Source organism: Aedes aegypti, chromosome 3 (genome assembly GCF_002204515.2).
Source record: "Aedes aegypti strain LVP_AGWG chromosome 3, AaegL5.0 Primary Assembly, whole genome shotgun sequence".
Taxonomy (NCBI): Eukaryota; Metazoa; Arthropoda; class Insecta; order Diptera; family Culicidae; genus Aedes; species Aedes aegypti.
Window position 1 is genome coordinate 274817231 of NC_035109.1, and position 20649 is coordinate 274837879.

At 38.9% G+C, this 20649-nt stretch overlaps 1 protein-coding gene across 1 annotated transcript in view; it reads right to left on the bottom strand.

Moving 5' to 3' along the window:
• Positions 1–20649, bottom strand: part of LOC5565485 (serine-rich adhesin for platelets) — a 76596-nt gene that overhangs the window by 29597 nt on the left and 26350 nt on the right. Inside the window, exons 4-10 of the mRNA XM_001649808.2 lie at positions 18941–19123; positions 18720–18878; positions 18453–18662; positions 18242–18395; positions 18010–18180; positions 9808–9985; positions 9579–9744 (exon numbers count right to left, since the gene is read on the bottom strand). Coding sequence (XP_001649858.2) covers positions 9579–9744; positions 9808–9985; positions 18010–18180; positions 18242–18395; positions 18453–18662; positions 18720–18878; positions 18941–19123 — 1221 coding nt within the window. The remainder of the gene's footprint in view (positions 1–9578; positions 9745–9807; positions 9986–18009; positions 18181–18241; positions 18396–18452; positions 18663–18719; positions 18879–18940; positions 19124–20649) is intronic.

The window sequence follows — 20649 nt, forward strand, 5'->3', positions numbered from 1 at the left end:
AATATTTCAACAGCGTGGGCAAACCCTTTCTTATTTCTTATTTATCTTTTCGTGAGGATATTCAACCATTTTGGCTTTTTGGACGAGCAAAGCAAATGAGTGAGCAACCCAATCTCTAGGCATTTGTGTGAGTTTGTTTCGAAATCAACTGCTGGTCAATCGAAGATCAATTTTGTGTTCAAATGTTTCAAAATTTGCTCTGGAATCCCTGTCAATCCGTTGAATAACGAGTTAATACTTAAATATTAAAATGGTTCTAGTCTAATAAATTTCCAATGAAATTTGCGTACGATAGTTCATGCAATAAGACTATTCAAAAGATCGAAAGTTGATTGCCCACACCGCGGGAACCAAAGCTGTCTAAATACCCTCTGTACTTTTTGTTTCGAGGGGTATCGGCATCCATCTAGAAGAGATTCATTATTTGCGAGATCTGCATGCTGCTTACATGAACTAAAACAAGAAAACTTTCTCCGTTGCTTGTTTTTGTTGTTCTACTCAGAAATTTATCTAAAGAATCCTCCAAACCATCTTCAAGGGTCTAGAAGTTCTTTCTTTGATCCTTGTAGGAGTTTATAAGAACCCAAATCATAGAATACCTTAGAATTTGCTTAAAAAACGTATTGAGTTTTTGTCGGGAATTCCTTCAATTCAACCTGGTTGATTTCCTGAAAAGATTTCTAGGGAAAATTCTGAACTAACATAAAGGCAATGCCAAAAGAATAGGATAAGACAACTAATTGTTTTTTTCAATGAGAGCCCTTTTAAATTCAATATGATAAGTTCCAACTAGATGAAAAGCTCATTTAAATACTCAAAACCAAAATGGCACTTAAATCCAAGATGGCCGCCAAATTTTTTCCACTCAAACTGATACTTCTGCTTTTCACTTAACTCGAGGAAAATACCAGCAATTGAGAACAATCTTTTCTCTTCACGACAATGCAAATTAGTTTTTTATTTGATTCAAGAAAAATATGAAATTTATTACGTGGAGAAAAAAATTATTACTAGTTGATCCAGCAAACGTTGTACTGCCCCGTTTGGCTTTGCAGTAACCTATGCAACAATTGCTAAACAAAACGTCATATTTATATAACTTCTTTATTCAATTATCCCGGTGGGATTCCCCATAATTCCCCAAATTCTTCACAAACACATCGCAGCCCTTGAACAATGCTACAGTGGAGGAATTACTTAATTCCGTTGACCCGTTCCCAAGCCATTTCGTGACATACTAACCGTTCTATTTTTGCTTTTTTTCTCTTCAACAAAACGTCGAATTTCAAAAAGTCGAATGCCAAAACGCCTAAAGTACAAAACATCGAAGGGACAAAACGTTGAAAGAAAAGAATTGCAAGATAACGAAAATTACTTGAAAGAATGATTCTTTTCCGTAAGAATAAATAATTCACAATTTACCAAACGTATTTCAAAGAATTATTAATAGATCAGAATGTGAAAATGAAACAATTCTAGATCAACGTTAAAAAATGACTGCTTTCAACGTTTTGTTCCTTTCGACGTTATGACTTTTAGCGTTTTGTCTTTTGACATTTTTTCCCCAAGGGACCGTCCATAATGACGTAGCATTTTAGGGGGGGGAGTCTACTCTTTTGTGACGAACCATGTATTAGAATGCGGAAAAGGCTACGATGTGGGATGGGGCGTCATTTTTTTTTTTCAAAAAATACTACGTCATTTAAGGACGTTTCCCAAACCTTCATTTTCATTATTATAGATCTACTGATAGATAGATTTATCGAAACATCTCTTTTTCTTGCAAAATTTTTATTTTTTTTGGCGAAGGTGGCCACTCAGAATTACTCAAGACTCTTGAAAAATTCCTGAATGAGCAATTCTCGGGGTTATTTAAAAAAATCTTGGTAGAAATTGAAAAAAAATGTTGAAGTTTCTAGTAAAATTAGATGTACTGATTGATTAATCCTCTACGAAAATTTGGAAGAATTCCTTTGGATTTGAACAATGTTTGCTTTTCGTAATTTAACCCATCATGCATGCAAAATAGGACTCATAATTCTGTATGGAACATAGTTTAATTAAAATCGCCCGATTTGATTTTTTTTCATTTTTTTAGAAGCCTGCAACAATCTAATTTCTCAAGAAAAAATCATAACATAATAACGAAAAGCCTAAACAGATATATTTTGGCGTTAACATAAAGATTTTAACTTCTACTATATAGGAAACATATGAAAAGAGTGATAACATTATTTTTTGAGCATAAAGTCGCTTGAGCCACTAGTGGTACCGTTAAGTCACCAGTCACCGTGCGGCCTCCATTCACCGTGCATATGTACAGATTTCTACAGAATATTCATGAAATTTATACAAATTATTGTTTTGTTAGCAAAATAATACAAAACTGATGAAATAAAGTAGTTCTTGTCACAATGCTTTTTGAAAAATTTTGTTTATGTTGTCAAAATCATGTGAATTCTGTTTAATAATGAGATTTCTTAACACTCTTCGTAGAAACGCCAAAAAATCACATATTTCATTTTAACGTTACAGTATCAAATTTTCCATAATATCAACAAATTTTCGCTGTGGTTACTACAAGCAAGATGGTATTTCATCGTATAAACAATGAGATTTTATGCAAATTGCTTTTTTATTGTGTTTCAGTCGAAACCCAAATGCACGGTGAATGTACCCTTCTCAATATGTTTGGTTCCTATTACCGTGCATTAGTATAAAAGGCATGGAATTATTGGGTAATATTAGATTTATTGTTTTTTCGTGATTTAACTACTTCATATTCAGTTTTTGAGCGAATATGGTTTGGATAATACAGTCAAACCAGACATCATGTATACGCGCTTCATATCAAGAGCTTGAGATCAGCTTGCCATGAGCGCACAAAAATAATCGCGCGCTTGAGCACGTGCTATGGTGAGACACATTTTTTTAGATCTCATGTAGCAATGTACTAGCTCAAACGATCACATCTGCACTGGCTCATGCGGCGTCTCATGAGAAAATCTCAATGTGACAGTGCGTTTGAGCCTCGCAAGCGAAGGTTTCAGAAACAAGGAAAAGGGATTAAACTATGAATTAAACTGCCCGTAGCCAGTTTGAAAGCACCGACGTGGTTCAACACGGTTGAGGTTCTAGCATTTGAATTGATTGACAAATGCTGGCCACTGAAGAAGCATAGGTATAGACCGAATACGTATGCTTCCGTGGGATTGTACTAGGCAAACATAACTGCATAAAAGTACTCTTAGTAAGCGCATGTGACGAGCCTCACGAGATGTCTCATGAGACTCGCTCACTAAGATATATTTTGTACGTATCCACATCTCGTGTCTCACATATTCTGTGAGCTGCGATATGAAATATCGCATGGCACACTAGCTCATTTAGGTATACATGAGAAACACGACACTCTGAGTCAAACCCACTATAACGATTTAAATGAAAAATTGATAATTTAGCCATATATTAAACTTTCCATGGCTTTATTGTAAATAACGATTTGAATACTCTTAAAAATGAATGCGCTTAGTTATTCCACCAACAACGTTGATTCAAGATACAAAAGTAAATCATGACGAAAACTATACGCACGGTAAATGGTGACATAGAACGGTACGAGGCGACCTTAACATGATATTTGTAAACATAATTTTTGAGTGTTTTTTTGTTACGCACCACTAGTTTCAGATTTTCCCCTGAATTATGGTAGAAATGTACGCTTCGTAGTGGTATTCTAGTACGCTTTAAATTATTTGGAAAAGTTATACAATTTTTTGAAGTCCAGATTTTTCTTAAATGCACGGTGAATGGTAGCTTGACGGTACACGTGTTCCAGTAGTTGCGCTAGTGCTCCAGTAGTAGACGTTCGGGAATGGTTCACGGAATTTTAAACAAAGTAGTTGATTTTTACATAGGTTCAACATTTTTCACTTAGAGCAGCAACTCAAATCTTTCGAATGAAGCATAAAGATCATCTCATTTCTTCATTTTTATACACTCCCGTGCATAAGTTTGGGTCCACCCCCAAAAAAAAACATGCAAAAGTGTTCAGCCCATATCTCTGTGATTATAGTGAAACTCTCTAAGCCGCATTCGAAAGGCAAAGAGTTATTCTTACTTCGTATGTATTTTTCCAAAACCATTCTTTGAACTTTGTATACTAAATTGTTACTTAAAATTGCTATATTTTTTAAAAAACACACTGTAAAAACATAGCTAATTTCCCCAGCTTTGGATCGACAAAAATTTTAAAACAAGGTGTCATTAGAATCATAATCTTACATTCTTTGAGGGATGCTCATGAAAATTTTGCACTATTCAAAGTTAATGAAACAGTCATTCAAGTCATCGTGCAAAAGTTTGGGTTAACCCATCAGTATGGTGTATCGTGCAAAAGTTTGGGTTCACCTGAACTTACTTAAATCTGTGAAATCTCAAACCAATCATGTACGCGATATTATTTGCGCTCAATAAAGCTTTAAACTATTAAAATCGGTTGAAAAATGGCAGAGATATTGACAAAAATGATGTGCGTGCGGCTCAGGTGAACCCAAACTTTTGCACGATGACTTGACTGACTGTCTCATTGATTTTGAATACTTTCCAGATTTTCCCGCAAAAACTTCGTGGGGTCTCTTCAAAGAATATAAGATTACGGTTCTAATTTGATTTTTGATTCAAAAATTTGGTCGATCCAATGCTGAGAAAATTAGATATGATTTTTCAGTGTTTTTTTTTTTGAAAAATGTAACAACTTTAAGTAAAAATAAAGTATAAAAATTAAAAAATGTTTTTGGAAAAATACATACGAAGTAAGAATAACTCTTTGCCATTCGAATGCGGCTTAAAGAGTTTCAATTGGACGTGTAATCACAGAGATATGGACTGAACACTTTTGTATGTTTTTGAGAGGGTGAACCCAAACTTTTGCACGGGAGTGTATATAAGGGCAGTTCAGCATTTAAAAATGTTTGAGAATCCAATCTCCCATATGATCCTTACCATCCTTACCATAAAAAAATGTTCTGTGAAATTTTCAGGCTTGAAGAATAAGTTTTCAATATGGGATGATAAATTTCTACTTACATTACAGTACTAGCGTGTTTGGAGCATTTCTCAAAATTTCTCCATAGTAATTTCCATATGAACCTACATTGTCTTTGGGCCACCTTTAAATCACCACCCAGAAAGCTGAAAATTTCACAGAACACTATTTTTGAGGAAAGAATGGTATGGAGCATATGGGAGATTGGATTTTCAAACATTTTCAAAATTTGAATCGCCCTAGTGTATATCTATTTAAAACTAGTGGTCCCGGCAAACTTCGTCTTGCCATAGTAGGCTGGTGAAAAATGTCTTGGAACCTCCCATACAAAATGAAATATCAGTACTCTCCCGCTTTACCAAATTTTCCGAGAACTTCCCTAAACTTTTTCGTCACACAAACACGTCGGAACCCTTCAAGAACACAACAGTGGAAGAATTGTGCAAATCGTTTGTCCCGTTTTTAAGCCATTTCGTGACATACAAACACCACTCTATTTTTATTTATATAGATACTACTTCCAAATTCCGAACAGATTCATATTCCGAACACTCGTTTTTTTTTGTATGAGAATTTGGTTAAAATGTTTCGCTGAAATATGTCATCAAATCAAAATGAAATGGCAAACAATTGCAATTCAATTTTTACGTAGTCCAATCTGCTCGGGAATAGTAATGATTCTCTATTTCGAAACCAGTAAAACTAGCTTAGATTAATTTAATTGCGAAATTATTCATTTGAATATGATTTTTTCGGGCTGTTCGAAATTTGAATCAAGGTGTTCAGAATATGAGACAAAATGAACACAGTGTTTGGCATTTGAAGTAAAATTTTGTTTCAAACTGTTACGTAATTCCGTACAGACTCATATTCCAAACACTCGGTTTTTGTATGGCGATTTGGTTGAAATGTTTCATTGAAATATGTCATCAACTAACCAAGAAATGGTTGTTATTTGTAATTCTATTTGAGCGTCTTTCAATCTAGTTTATACCTCGGGAATAATGGTAATTCTCTAGTTCGAGACCAGTAAAACCAGCTCAGATAAATTGATTTGCGAAATTATTCATTTGAATACGATTTATTCGTGCTGTTCGGAATTTGAATCAAGGTGTTTGGAATATGAGACAGAATGAATACAGTGTTCGGCATTAGAATCAAAATGTTGTTCCATACGTTTACGTAAAAACAATATTAAACAAGTTTAAACAAACAATTTTATCAGTATACCCAACTGCTAACGGTTAGACTTTGCGGAGAAATCAAAATTTTCACAGATATCAACTGAATTGAATTGAATTACTTTTTATTGAAGGGATTTTCTGCCGTAGGCAGGTTCATCCCTAGTCAGGTAAAAAAAGAAAGAAGAAAACAGAATAAGCCTGAAGGGCCAGCCTGAGAAAAAACTACAAAAGTTTTGTAACTTAACCTATGCACACAGAGTTGTTACACAGAGTTTATAAGTTGGCACGGATTAAAACAACAAAGAGCTAGACGCATAATATATGCACGTTTCGTTTGTGACTAACGCTCAGAACGGACAAAAGATCCGACAAGTTTAAAACTACTACAAAACATGTACATCACGGGACTACAACAAATAGTGAGTTACGATCACGTAAAATTTTTCAAGGACAGATATCAACTAATTAATGCCTATCAGATGCATTTGAAGTCACTGTTGGCCTTAAGTGTTCGGAATATGAATCAAAACGGTAAATACGTTTTATTCCATAGTCCTATCTACTGGTACATTACAACCATTGGTACTGGCACTCTAATAGTAATAAATTTAAGGGTTACACTCTTAGGGACGAATTCTCTGAGAAGCCCTTTAACCCCTCTACCGGCAGCTTCATTTTTTACCGCAAAATAAATATTCAAATCGTTATAACTTTTTCGTTTTTCAATATTTTTGCACCATTTTTTCACAAGTTCTCAAACAACTCTTCTTGTTTAGGAATCCATGTCGGTATTATTCATTGGTGATCTGGTTTTAAAGATATTCCGATGTTCCTTGGGGGACCGACATTTTCTATATAAAATGTCTTTGGCGGCCATTTTGTTTTTGATCAATTTATCAAAAAAATAAAATGTGGGCTATATAATGCCAGGTGATAAGAAACTTCTCTGAAAAAATCATACAATTCGGTTCAGTATTTTTGGAGATATCTGAAAATTACGATACGATGTTTTTTGATGTTCTTAAGATCTTTATTTGGCCAGCGTGGTTCCAGAAACCTTAATGGTCATTCCTTAAAAACGGCTGCACCAAATTGCTTCATTTTTTCACAACATACTCTTATTAATGTATTGTCCCGAAGAGTGAGTATTCGAGTAGGATTAAAATTCTGTGGCCTGAGAAATTAATGGGGGGTTCTAGTTACGGGTCGGTCCCCCACGGAATTTTGGAATATCTCCAAAACCAGATGACCAATGATCAATATCGACACAGATCCTAAAACTAGAAGAGTGAGAGCTTGTGAAAAAATGGTGCAAAAATATTGAAAAACAAAAAAAGTTATAACGATTTGAATTTGAATGTTGCGGTAAAAAATGAAGCTGCTGGTAGAGGGGTTAAGTATCCATATGAAAAATATATTTAGGATTTCAGTATGGTATTATTTGAAAAGCTATCCATTTTTTAGTCATGTGGACTCTAAAATTCGTATTTATTAGTTGCTACATCTGCCCATGTTCGCATTGTCTACGTAAGCACAAATAGGATTGAAATCCAGTTTTTCATCGCTCTGCATTTTTTAGCAAATATTACACTCGTTGGACATGCAAACAACAATGATTTGCTCGCAAATTTGAGTTATAATGAGAAAACGGGTTGACCTGAGCACTCACAATAGATTTATCCGAACAGATCCGAAAAGACATTCGGTTTGTTTAGTATACGTTCGGATAATTTGGTGTAAAAACCAGGTTGCTATGGTAGCCAAGGTTCTCTTGGTTGTGTTATTCGAACAACACGCCAGGCCGTTCCCATAGAAGACGTACTAGGAAGGACGTCTCAAGTAATACTGTTTCATATGGTATGCCCTCTTAAACATTTAATCCAATTTCTCTAGCCGTTCCCTCACGGTACTTATCCATCTAGTATTATTATTGGTTTCTTCTCCATGCTCCCTTTTACTTCGAGCAAAATAGACCGATATGCCGGTAAACAAATTATATATAATTATTACGGTCGATACGTTTGTATGTTATTCCATTCATACAATAGTTTAACAAAATTATTATATGGTCGGATAAAAAAAATATGCGTTTTTAGTTGACAAAAGTTTTGAATAAATCGAAAAATTTCCTCCAGTCAACTTTTGAGCCTAAAATTTCATCAAATTTACAAAATATTTTACTGAAATGTTTAATAGGTGCGAGGATGCAGTAAAAAAAATATTCATATTCCCAGCTAAAAAGTTATAAAATATTAATAATAATCGATACGTTTGTTTCATTAAAAAAAATCGATATTCGCACTTTTACATATTGTGTATGATTTAGAACACAATCACGAGTTCCGTTATGCAGCGCAATCAGCGGTATTCCTTTCTGTAGAGTTCAAAACTCGACGCAACTCCACCGTTAGCCACAACGGAATTCCGCAAATCCCTCAACGCCGTTTTCCAATGTCATCCTCGTCCAGATATTCACATCCGGCCCAGTTTTCGTTGCTGCTGAAACAGATCTGCAAGTAAAACTATAGATCCAGCAAATTGGGCGGCGTCGGTTGCGTGGGCAGCATTCCAAACGGATCGTCATCACCCATAAATTCCGTCTCGGTCACATCGTTTCCGAACGATGGATCACAATTGACCTGATGAAAGTCCAAATCTAGCTCCAGCAAGTCCCAGGAACCGCCATAGCCACTCGCCAGCAGATATTTGCTGCAGTCATCCTCCATAGGGGAAACAGCTGCACTCGGAGCAGATGACGTTTTGAAATCATTGGAAAATGTTTCGGAATTCCTGTGGGACGACGAGGGAGATACATTTGGCGGAGGGGTATCTGGGGTGTGGACGTAGTCTCCCCCGAATGAGTGATTGTCCTCCAAGTCATCGGCACTGTCGATGAAAGATCTTCCAACGGAACTTAAACTGAACTCCACGATTGAGCGCATGTTATCCCGAGATCCTCGAGAGAAACTGTTCAAAATCCGGTCTCTTGTGGAAATCGGATTTTTATTCGAGTGATCTGTGGTATTTCCTTCCATATAGTTTTCCGTGGCATTTGGCGTCTTAGGTAGATAGTTGCTATTGACTTCATCAGAATTGGGTTGACTTGTTAGATGACTGTTGCTATTTGTACTATTGTGCATTGTTAGTTCGGGTAGTTCGGAGATAGAACCGGGAACTGTTGATAGCGATCGGTAGCTTCTGCTGTCCAGAGTGTTATTCCGGGTAGTAAAATTAGAATATTTCCTAGCACTAAACCCTAACGTAGTAGTAACCGAATTGGATGTGATGACATTGGACAGTGAAGACACACTACTACAAGAGGACGCTAGACCTAGGCTAGAACACACCTGTTGATTCTTGAGATGGATGCTGTCCAGCGACGGTACCTTGACGGATGCCATTGACGCTGCTGCCGTGCCAATATCTCCCATGGGTACCAACGTTTGCATGATGTCCGGGGAATCCAGTGGGCTACTCAGCGGCGTTGATCCGAGTGTTGCGTTGACAAGAAAGCTACATTTGGGAAATGCAAAGGTTGTTATACAATGCTAAGAATGATTCAGCATTTAAGCATACATTTGTCTCGTAAGAAGGTTTTGCCACACTGCTTTCAGCTCGGTTGATGGTGCCCGCAGCACTATGCATCGTTTCTTGGAATTTCTTTTCGGGGTCCTGGTCAAATCTGGCGCGCAATGAACGGTTGGACTTTCTATCTGTCGGCCGTTTGGATCGGTGGTTATCCGGAATTCAGTGTCTGCAAGAATAAGGAACCAATGACATTCAGTAATTGCAACGATAACTGATTTTAATAGTTATAGTAACAGACAAACAAGGTTTTATCTTCAGTAATCCAACTATTAAAATCAGTTTTATTAATATCAAGCAATATGGGAGACTGGGTAGACTAGATCTCACTATATTATCTCAGAATCGAGAACGGCTTTATTCTAAGTAATTTTGTGAGATATTTCTTCTAAACGAACGACAATGTCAATTCTTGATATCTATTAGATGGAGTTTTGTTTTTCTTTGATGAGTTTGTTTGTATTTACTCGAATGAAGTTCCACAAAGATCTTTTGAACGGCAGCAAAAAAATTAATAACTTTGTGCATGCTTTAACAGATCATCTGAAATTTTCAGAACTTGGAGATATGAATAAGTAAAATCAAACGCAATATAATACAATCCCTTTACTTCCATCCTCTTACAATGGTGATATCACTGATAATAAAATCTGATATAAGAAAATTACTTCACTTAGCTTCAGTAAATATAGTTAAAAAAAAGAGTTACATTAGTATATGTGTACGATAATTTCGAGATTTTTGAACGCATTTTCGAAATTTCTGCAATTTAAAAAAAACATTTAGTTTATTTTTGCTTAAAAATATAAGAAAATAACAAAGGAAGATGGTTTACCAGGGGAAGGGGTTGTAGTAAAAAGGTACAAAAATAGCGATATTTTGAAACTTTGGACGCTTGTATCTCTGAAAAAGTTTTACATAAAAGTATACTTTATTCGGTTAAGATTTACAGCAGCGACAGGGCCACTTTATTACACATTGATTAGTTGAGAATTTCACCGCATGATGGTGCTTTCTGATTCCCATAAGTGATTATGACGTTCTAGATCTTAGGATGATTCTATATTCTGATGATTTAGAAGATTGATGTATTCGGCAAACATATTCATTGGTCTAAAGACTGTACACTGAATGTTTGTTTAGCTCAACATTCAACAACTATGGCGGTGGTAGCTAGGGACTTGTTTTCTAGCGCCAATGATAACCTACCAGTTGGCTTGACCGGGCCCTGGATCCGGTTTTAACGGTTCCTAGTCAATCCAAAAGTAAATTGTTTTGAACGTAGCGGGAGATCAATGCAGGGCTCTGTTGAACTCATAGAAAAACCTAAAGGTCCGCAAGCACAACTCCGTTCAAGCGATCCGTACTGCTTTCAAAGTACTTCAGCCCATCACCAGGGGCATTAGGATCCAGGCCAGCGAGATCCTGATCATGGAAGACTGGCAGCATTAGACATGACTATGAGCCACGCATAGAAGCCACGATACAGAGATGATAGCCGTGAATGGATGACACCTCCCTGAAACGATGAGTGGTTTGATGGTACGGCTGCCCCGTCCCGTTAAAACTTTGCCAGGCCTCCAAGTACATTCTAAACCCGTCACCTTAGCGGATGGAAGTAGGCTCAGTTGGACCTTTCTGATTTGCATCGATCTGGCTCTACACCGTCAACTCTAGCATGGCATCACTGCTTGCATACATCACGAAGGCGACTACTTACGACGAGTGAGGATAGCGGCTTAGAGGGGGGACCCACTAAAATGGAGAATTTCCAAAACAATGCCGATATAATGGAGTTCAACACAGCAGGAGTCGAGGACGCGAACGCGTCCCTGAAAAGCGGTGCATACCACGGAGAATCTTCCGACGCATAGACGTAGCTCGAAGCAATGTGATACACAAGGACAACAAGGAGGATTAGGGATTCAGAGTCCAGTGTACACACCGAAATTGAGCACTAACGATGCTCAAGGAGCGCAACAACCTGAAAACTCGAGGTTGACGGAGGTGAAGAATAAGTTCGATGAACTCATTCAGTTCGTCAAGGACCGGCGTAATGTGCATACCGCGATCAAGAGCAAGCTGATGAGCATCACATCCTCTGTCAACGCTGCCTTGAAAGAGCAGAGCTTGCCCAAAAGGCACTAAAGAAGGTTACGGAGCAAGCAGCGGCTGACAAGCTTAGGACTCCGAAGTTACAAACCTACGAAGTAGCGAGGCAGAGAGTCACCAGGAGAAGAGGATGTCCCAAAAAAGCAGCGCAATGAGCAAGGAAAAGGTGTGCCGGAAAAGGACAGAAACAATGATGGATGACAAACCGTCGTCAACTCCAAAGATAAAAAAGAAACAGAAAGAGAAGGTGGAGAAAAAATGATGAAGGGATGAATAAAGCGATGAATAAAGCGAAAAGACACCCATACTTGTTAAGGCAAACGACCAAACAACGTATGTAGATATCCTTGGGTAAGTTAAAGACGATCCGAACCTGAAGGAACTCGGACAAAACGTGGTTAGAACGCGGCGCACTCAGAAAGGAGCCAATGGCAATCTGTCTGAGGAAGTCGTGCGGCGGCACACTGTTAGCGACTATTCTACACGAGCAGATAGGCCACCGATGCGATGCTTCAAGTGCATGTACTTCGGACACCCTGCGACGAGCTGTAAAGGAAATGTGGAGAAAGGGGTCACTTTGGGAAAGACTGCAAGGAGCATGCTCTGTTTACCGGAGGAAGGAAACACCCATTCGACGGGCAGCTTCGACTGCCGCGCGTACCAAAAGGCGCCCGCAGCCCAACAATAACGGAGGTAGCGCAGATAAACCTGAATCACTGCGACACCGCACAGCGACCGTTGTGGCAAATTAAAGGCAACGTTGCGATAACAGCTGATCCGTATCGAGTACCACTCATTAATTCTAATTGGGTGGCGGATAGCACAGGCACAGCGGGAATACAAGTGACGGGTAGGTTTCGTATCCAGGAAGTGATTGCCAGCCCAAATGCGGGGTTCGTGATCGCCAAAATCAGTGCTGATTGGAGGTGACTTCAATGCATGGGCCGTGGAGTGGGGCAGCAGGGTAACCAATGTTACAACCTACTGGAGGCTCTAGCAAAGCTAGACGTACGATTGGGCAACGAAGGCACATTTCGGATAGACGGACGGGAGTCGATCATCGACCTTACTTTTTGTAGACCATCACTGGCGGGTAACATGAAATGGAGGGTAAACGAAGAGAACTCCCATAGCGATACGATACAGGATTGGCCTGCAGTACCTTGCGGCAGTGCAAAGGAACACAATTGGCAATCGGCAGTGAAAGACGAAGGCTTTCGACGAAAATCTCTCCGTTGAGGCACTTCGCACCGACATCGATGCCCTGAACATGGATGGGGCTGACAACAGCGGTGGCAAGGGCATGTGATACAACGATGCGTAGGAAACGAGTGTCATGCAACGATCCTGGTAGAACGAAGCACTCAACGTCCTCCGCGCTGCTTGCCTGAAAGCCAGGAGGCGTGACCAGAGAGCAAGGAATGTAGAAGTCAAAGAGGAGCGAAAGGTCGTATTCCAAGCAGCCAGAGCTGCTTTCAAACGTTAAATAACCCTGAGCAAGTCCAAGTGCTACATGGAGCTGTGCCGAGCAGCTGACACCAACCCTTGGGAGTCGCTTATCGAGTGGTCATGGCGAAAGTCAAGGGTCCGTCAATGCCGGTTGAAACGTGTGCAGAAAAGCTGTAGGTTATTGTCGAGAGTCTCTTCACAACACCAGAGATAGGGTGCGACTCAAAACTCTTTCGGTGCAGCACGCGCTGCCGGGAGACAGCACGTTTAATTTGAAAGAGACGTGCTAGTGCAATATGAATTGTGTTGCACGCATTCTTTTTTGTGTGCTAAAACTCCCATGTGCCGTTGCTGAGAATCTCTCTGAGCATTAGGCAAGGTTCTCTCAAATAACATCACTTTGCTTTGATGACGGAGTACGGATGGACGCCACTCTTAAACGAACCACACAAACATTTGTTTACTTCATAAATCATACATGATTTCACCTCACACATAGGGTAGATGTACCAATGAACCAATGCACGAGTTCACTCGTTGACGTTTGAGCGGTGCCGTGTTATTTATGTGACCATGGAAACTAGTGAATTCGGCACCGCTCTAACGTCAAATTGGTAAACTCGTGCACTGGACCATAGTGGATGTACCAATACTAAGTACGATTGATCATCGCAGTAGCCAACGGCATGTCAGTGAAAAATAGTACCTCCAATATTGATACACTGTTCCTTTAGTTGCAGTATATTTTTAATTTGCGTTCCTATAGTTGCGGTATCTTTTGTTTTCTCATGGGATCCTCCACTGTAGGAACACTTTACCGCAACTATTGGTACAAGTAAGAAAAGTTTCATCAATTTTAGAGATATTTCATCAACTTTCAAGTAATTTGAACGCTGTTATCAACTATTTCGTGTATCAACAAACCAATACGTCGATTGGCAGTGTCGATTCTGTGGTTTGCAATAAAATCAGTGAAAATGGCGTTACCATAACTATAGGAGCACCCACAACTAATGGATTACTTACCCTACTTCGATAATTTCGACGACTTCGGTATGAGGCTCTGCATTGTTTTGATTCTGTATGGGATTTTGACTTTTACTTGACTTTTTCAAATTTTATGTAAGAGTGAAAGAAAGCGAATGGTTTTTGTGCAGAGCCCCTTTTTTCGTGTTGACCAGGAGTTTTGACAATTTCCTGAACAACCGATTGCTTTGATTAGACTCAATATATCTGATAAAATTTTCGCATGATCGTTGAGAATTGCTTTTACACGGAAGTGTCAAGAGTTGTCGTTTTTTTGATACCCCCCTCTCTCGAGGGAAGATTTGTTGGATGAAATTAAAAATAATTTGTCTGGCACGTAACGAACAACTTCCTGCCTCTCCACATGACTCACCCTACATAACTTCTTGCTTAATTAATGAACGGCCTCTAATAACAAAATAATTTGCGAACATTGTAAGAAATGTCCTACGTCCTAGTTTCAAATTCACGTGCTTTCTACGTAACGGCCCATTCTTCACGAATTTCATAACACTGAAGGGGGTGGGGTGTCCTTAGATGTTACAGCTCATACAAAATTTGAAAAATATTCATACAAAATGCGTTACGGTGTCAAAAATGGCCATTTTCGACGTTATGAAATTTGTGAATAAATTCCTCACATGATTTTGTGTAAGTGTTTTAAGTGTAGAGCAAGCAAAAAATTCGACACCGCCGTCGGTCTCATATCCTTCTCGATTATGTTTTCAATGAAAAGCACCAAACGAAACACATTGTGCTTTACTCCAAGAGTTTTAAAGAGTAGAGCTGGAGCTATCTTTTGTCTCCCACACAGTTGCCTCAATACTCGCACCTTCTTTTGTGTCACTCATCCTAGCGTACCCGGAGTCGGTGATCCATCATCATACAGGCCTATATGCTTGCTGGATACACTGGACAAACTCTTGGGACGGGTCATCTTAAACAGTATGGCTAAATGTACGGAGAACGAGCACGGACTATCAGAAAGGCAGTTCGGATTCCAGAAGAGATTTTACGATTGACGTTAAGAACGCGTTCAATAGCGCCTCCCAACTGGCTATTGCCATAGCGCGCCGGTTGAAAGTAATTAGGAGTAACGACGGGAGTTCCACAAGGGTCCATACTGGGTCCGACGCTGTGAAATGAGATCTACGACGGGGTCATATCACTGGAGTTACCCATGGGCTTCGAGATCTGATGACGTCGTCCTAACGGTAACAGGTGAAACGCTGGAGGAAGTGGAAGTGCTAGTCACGGAGGCAATGGGCACTGGTCGAGAGCTGGATGAAACACCACAAAACAGAAGCGCTCCTAGTCAGCAATCGTAAAGCGGTTCAACACACTGAGATTACCGTCGGGAGACATGTCATAGCATCACAGAGGTCTCTCGGACATCTGGACGTGATGATAGACGATCGGCTAAACTTCAACAGCCACGCCGACTATGCATGTGAGAAAGCGACAAGCGCACTTACAAGGATCATGCCGAACTCTCATTACCCGAGAAGCAGTACGAGGCGTCTTCTGGCAAGCGTATTATGCGTGGCGCGAAAAATTCTCGCGCCGACTATCTTAAAAAATGCTTGTAGATCGCCGCAGGTACTTCAAATTGTTTTGGTGTCTTCTGCACGATCATGCCTTGGACAATCAGAAATAATCGCGCAGAAGACGATTTGAAGTACCTGCGGCGATCTACATGCATTTTAAGAAGTTTTCAAGATCGCCGTCGCAATAAATAATCGCGCAATGCACAGTATTATCGTCGATACTGAGATACGGAGTTCCGGCCTGGAGTGAAGCATTGCAAACTAAGCCCAATCGGGACAAGCTCAACAGCTTGTTCCGACTCATGGTCATGAGAGTAGCAAGCGCATACAGAACAATATCGTCGGAGGGAGTATGTGTTATCACCGGGATGTTTCCGATTTTTATCCGAGTGTTATCAGCGGAGAGGCACTAGATAGGTGAGGAAAATGGAGAGGATCGGCTCCTCCGCAAATCATGAATTTAGCATCCATGCGGCAATGTTTTGTTCCATGATCCTACTTTCAGCACCGACGAAACTGAATGGGGTTCTGGAAATTTCCTCCAGGTTTTATAAATGTTCCCATGTCACACGGACATCGAATATAAGTCTTGTCTTTTCTAAAGCTTTAATATTATTTAGATCTTTTTTATTAAAGTGAACTACATAATATTCTTGAGAAAGCCCTCTCCGAAGAATGCCAGATTGAGTTCTTTTGATCATAATGATTACTTGGACTGCAGAAAATCCAAATAAATCATTTATTCCATTTTTGATCTCATCGGGTGACTTATAGTCACTTGAGAGACTTTTCAATACGACTTTGATCAAACGTTCAGTGGTCATAAGTAAAAAAAGTTGTGCTTCTTCTTTTCAAAATGTTTGAGAAGAAGTTCGCGATCTTTAGGAGTTTCCGGCAAAACGCGACTGTCTCCTTTCTTTGCGATTTGCACGAGTCCAAACAAAGATGGTGAAGGGATAAATAGTAGAAAAATAATGTTTTAGTAGCGCTCAAAAGTACCGTTTTCATTTTAGCACTAAAAAGTTATGTTTTTGTAGCAATGAGAAGTACTGTTTTATTGCTTAAGGTACATTTAAAAAGCTGCCACGAGCAGAGAGAATACGTGTACGCACAGCACGAAGGTACGATGCGCCCTCGCTTAAAGGTGTAATACGCCCCCCTTAGGAAATACTTCTCTATCGAAGTGGCAAATGCATCTCTGCTAAAGTTGTTTATGTCAATGTGTTGCTTATTTTGTTGGTCATACTCTGAACGCAACTTTCTCTTTCCAGGTTGCTTCAAAAAAGTGTACAAGATGTTTTTTGTAAGCGGTCCCAATGTTTACGTTCAAAAACAACCCGGGCAATATGCCCCGCCCATAAAAAAGAGGTCTACAACGTTGTAGATATGCTTACAAGGAGAATTCTACCACCTGCTAAGCTTAAAAGGGTCTAATAACATTCGTCTTCCGGTAAAAGTTTTTGTAATAAGTACAAAAGTAAAGAATGGGTTTCATTCACCCTGAGGCTTGCTTATCAGAAGCAAAATTTTAAACCAAAAACCTAATTTTTGATATGTATTTTTAGAATTTCTCTTGATTGTTTATACTTCTCGAAGAACATATATGCGCAACATCATTTTTTTCGCAGATATTCAAGATATGTGATCATATTTACGTATAAAAGAAGCCTCAATCCCGTGAAAATGAAGAGAGGCGTATTGCACCGTTGGGGCGTGTTACACCGAGTTACCCTACTATGGTTCATTTGCTCTTTGCGGGTATTACTTGCTACGCGTAATTTTCCCGTAATACTGGAGTATTATTCTCCATTCAAAGAAATTTATGATATAATTGTTTTATGAAGCCTATTCTTCATATTTTATTTTTAATAATTCTTTTTAGCTTTAAAGCTATTTTTGTTTCATTCAAGCTAAAAAAGCTTCAATTATTTTGCATACCACCTAGCACGCAAGTGAACTTGTATGCAAATCGCAACTCGTGTTCCACATCGCAGTGGGCCTACCATCTCTTATTTCTCATATATAATTGATAAGTAACCAACATTCAATTTACACTTACTCTTTTTCCTTATGTTGAAACAGGAGTCCGTTATCGTCGATAGTGCAATTGGCTCTTCCGTGATAAATAACACTCGATCCCGGCTAACCTTGGCGAACAGAAGGATATCGCTGAACAGCAAAGTCCAGTACGGTTTCACCGAACGGCCTTCCACACGCGACAAATCGCCACCTGCAATTAAATTCGAGTTGAGACGAAATACTAGCAAATATAATTAATTTATTGATTTTACCAAAAATCCATTGCCTCCCGTGCGAAGCCAGTTGAAATGGTTTACACTTGGTGAACACCATCCGGGCTTCCAGATCTTGTAATGTCAACAGCGGTCGACCTTCTCCAATTGGTTCCATTAGGCCTCCACCTACGGTAATCTCTCGATACGCCAGCTGATAGAAGCAATTTGTGAATATCTTGATTAAATGGTATTTGATTGATCTGAATACCTGTAATTCATTAATAATACTGTTGAAGTTGTTATGTTCTTCGCTATCTACACGACAATGGGAGGCGATCATCTGCACTAGCTTTAAAATTTCCCTAAAATGCTGCAAAGGTCGATGGATGAAGGTGGTCAGATCTGGACGTTTCCTTGGCACCGGTGGCTCCGTAATAAAACGCATAAAATCACAGCTACTGTTTCTCGATTTGTTGACCTGCGTTGACGAGAGTTCAAGACTTCAGTTGTCCTTCGAATACTTCAAATTACTTACCAGCACACAGTCGGCTTTCTTGAGGCCATTGCAATACTTTTTGTAGGCCGCACACAGGGCCGTACATTTGGACAGATAAACGCGGGATGCAAAGTGGATTTGAGGCTCGGTTTCATCTTGGATGATTTGCTCTAGGATGTCTTCAGATATTCGTGATAGCTTGAAAAAAAGAACACACCTGAGTATACTAGAAGAGAAATGCCGTTGAATGAAAGCCGTACTTCGTCGATGTTTTGAAAGAGTGTTTTGTGATCGTTGGGCGAGATGAGGTCCTTTCGTTCCTTTAGAGGGTTCACAAAGCGATCAATTCCAAAGTTGATTGCCGTCACAAAGTGCTGCTCTCTGCTGATCAGCTGGTACAGGAACTTTCGTCGATGATCGTCGGGGAACTGCTGCAGTATGGACTGCAAATAAAAGAAAAACAATTGTAGTTAATGTTTCTAACGTAAACGAAAAGGTGCTATTATGAGATGAGAACCTATTATTTGGACCTCCGATAAAAATTTTCTTTCAATTCATGTGATGTATAATTTTAAATGGATATATCTTCTTAAAGCTACATCTCTAGTCCCTCGGCATCATCTATCAATAATCATACGATCAATTCAAATTAATAGCTATCCAGATTGGCGATACCTTTATTTTCACGACTGCCTGGTGTATAACCCTTCAGGGATTTCATTTTTCATCACCTGTCTGTGCATCAAAATCATCATCACCGGTACGACAGCAGCGCTCCTCACCACGAAACACAAGAATACCGAATAACGGTAGCAGTGGGTAGCACAAGCACTACCACCCCCGTCTCTATAACGGTAGCTAGCTATAGAGAGAAGGAAGGTGTCGTCAGTGAGCAATAGGTACGACGTGAATCAAGGGGAAAAATCCGGAATGCGGAACGAGTGATAAACAAATTCATTATGTCCTTGTTTACACACATCATTGGATCGATTTGATTTGCTGCTGGGATTTCTGTTTGTTCACCAGTTATGAGATATGAGCAGGAGTAGTGTTATTCTTTCGTTGCAAGGATTTCCCCTAGTTTAATTGACTATTTGATAAGTTCTGACTAGAGCAAGATTTTGTTTAAGTATCATGCTTTTCCAATGTATTGTCATTTGAAGGGGTAGACTTATTAAAAAAAACTGTGTATCTGTACATCACTCCCAGTGTAATGCAATTATCCCAGTATTTCTGAAATAACCTCCACGAATTTCCTCTTAATTTTTTTAAGAGATCCTCTAGAGATTTGTTCCAGTAACCCAGAGGTTCATTCACGATTTCTTCAACAACAAAATATGACTAGCAATTGCAATTAAGTCACATCCAATAATCATCTAGGAAGAAACTGCCTTTGAACATGAAAAATTATTCAAAAGAAATTATACAAAATTTGCAAAGATTTCTTTACATATTACTCCTTATTTTATAATTCTCCATAATGAAAACTCAAAAAATCCCCAATAGCAATTCCACGAATTCCTGAAGATTTTCCTTCCAGAAGTTCATATTCCGGTTGAGTTTTTCTAGGAATTATATCCTAAATACCTCTTAATTAGGATTATTGCCAAGGGTTTTGTAGCATGCATAGCAACATATCCATATTTGTGAAACTCTCTTGAAATCCTGATGATGTAGGGTAGGTGTACCAATAATGAGTGTAATATGTCAACAGTATGGATTAAAATCAGAATTAACCGCTTCTCTAAAACCTAAGCATGACTCGGTGATGTTAATTACTAGCTTCAAACCTTGCAAAAGAGCCCATATGAACAGTTTTACTTCTCTGTGGTTTTAGTATTGAATTTATTTATTTATTTATTTATTTCGTCAACCGACGTAGACTAGTACATTTTACATATACATATTTTTGTTTCATTTCTTAATACTAAAATTATGAAATTTATAAAAAATATTGAAAAAGAAAGTG